Source organism: Crocodylus porosus, unplaced genomic scaffold, assembly GCF_001723895.1.
Source record: "Crocodylus porosus isolate Cpor-Errol unplaced genomic scaffold, CroPor_comp1, whole genome shotgun sequence".
In the NCBI taxonomy this organism is placed as follows: domain Eukaryota; kingdom Metazoa; phylum Chordata; order Crocodylia; family Crocodylidae; genus Crocodylus; species Crocodylus porosus.
Genome location: NW_017728943.1, coordinates 130,034,327 through 130,035,996, shown reverse-complemented (window position 1 = coordinate 130,035,996; position 1,670 = coordinate 130,034,327). Strand labels below are relative to the sequence as shown.

The 1,670-nt window shown below is 41.6% G+C and overlaps 1 protein-coding gene across 1 annotated transcript in view; it reads right to left on the bottom strand.

Annotated features, from left to right (window-relative positions):
* The window catches only part of IL22RA2 (interleukin 22 receptor subunit alpha 2), an 8,069-nt gene extending 6,662 nt beyond the window's left edge, over window positions 1-1,407 (bottom strand). The window contains exon 1 of the mRNA XM_019548799.1: window positions 1,315-1,407. Coding sequence (XP_019404344.1) covers window positions 1,315-1,375 — 61 coding nt within the window. The 5' untranslated portion in view covers window positions 1,376-1,407. The remainder of the gene's footprint in view (window positions 1-1,314) is intronic.
* Between the last annotated feature and the right edge of the window lie 263 nt (window positions 1,408-1,670).

Genomic DNA, 1,670 nt, shown 5'->3' with positions numbered 1-1,670 from the left:
AGGCCACAAGATCCCCCCTCAGCCTTCTCTTTTGGAGGCTGAACAGGTTCAGGTCCCGCAGCCTGTCCTCATAGGGCCTGCCCTGTTGTCCCCTGATCATACGAGTGGCCCTCCCCTGGACCCTCTCAATGCTGTTGACATCCCTCTTGAAGTGCGGCGCCCAGAACTGGACGCAGTACTCCAGCTGCGGCCTGACCAATGCCGCATAGAGGGCGAGGATCACCTCTTTGGACCTGCTCGAGATGCATCTGTGGATGCATGCCAAGGTGTGGTTGGCCTTCCTTACTGCCTCTCCACACTGCTGGCCCATGTTCATCTTGGAGTCAATGATCACTCCCAGATCCCTGTCTGCCTCCGTGCTGACAAGAGGGGAGTTCCCCAACCTGTAGGTATGGTGCCGGTTGTTCCTCCCCAGGTACATCACCTTGCACTTGTCTGCAATTAGGCCTTATTACAGCTCATTGTTTTGTTAAAGCAATTAGAAATGCTAGCTAGATGCTGGAAGATTGAGTGGCTGTATCCAGAAATTAAAATTATCAAAGCAGTCAAGTTTTAATTTTGGCATATTTGCTTTTTTTTTTTTTTAAATCTAATGTGAATACAAAGTGCCATATTGGCATCCCAGGAAACATCTTAATTCAACTCAGGAGTACAGCAGCAAGCAGCTTTTAATTTCCAAGTGGCACATCATCTGCATACCTAAACCCTAACCTGTAGAGGTTATTATTTATAATTGACACTATATCTGCAAGGAAGAGTGAGGGTCCAAAAACCTGCTCAACACTTTAACAAGTTATGTAGGGTAGAAACTGGAGTGGTAGATTTGTGATATAACCTCTTCTTCTATAGAAATGATCTGAGATCTACCACCTTATTCTATACAAACCAACTAACCAAACACCTTTTTACATTAATCTAATCCAGATCTACCAGGCAGAGAAGAAAGATTAATAATTAACCAATAATTAGTGAACTAACAACCCTCTCTTCAGGTAGTATTTAATGGTCTAGACTGTCTTATCTGTTGTGGCTCTAAGACTAGCGTTTCCAAAAATAGTAACTTGCATTAGTTGTGGTGACAGTGAGATAATACAGCTATACAATTTTAAATGGAAACTGTTTTTAATTTCAATTTCTATTTAGCCCCATGGTCAGATTTCTATTTAACCCTAAATGACAGCAAGACTAATTAAAAAAGGGACAGCATTTTCTAAACTTATGAAAATACCCATATTCTTTTCCATATTCATAACTCCCCATGCACACACTAAAACTATATATTAAAAAAAGAGAGAGTTCAAAGCATTTACTTACCACTTATACCACTCCAAAGGAAGCATTTTATTAGGCATTGGGAGATATGTTTAGCCTGCATGGTTAGAAGAACAGCTGTATAGATAGTGAGTATCTCTGTACCTCTTGGTTAGAGTAATACAAATAAAAAGGGAAGCATATAATAGAGAAGTAGGACTGGATGGGACCTCCAGAGGTCATCTAGTCCAACCCCCCAAGAAGGCAGGATCATCCCTATCCAAAACATCCCCTAACCTAAAATCTACATAAGACTACCCTCAATCTTGACAGAGCCTAGACCTAAAGTCCTAACCTGCCACACATAAAGCAAGGAACCATGGCAGACAATGTCTTGCTTCTATAAAATGCTGCCAATA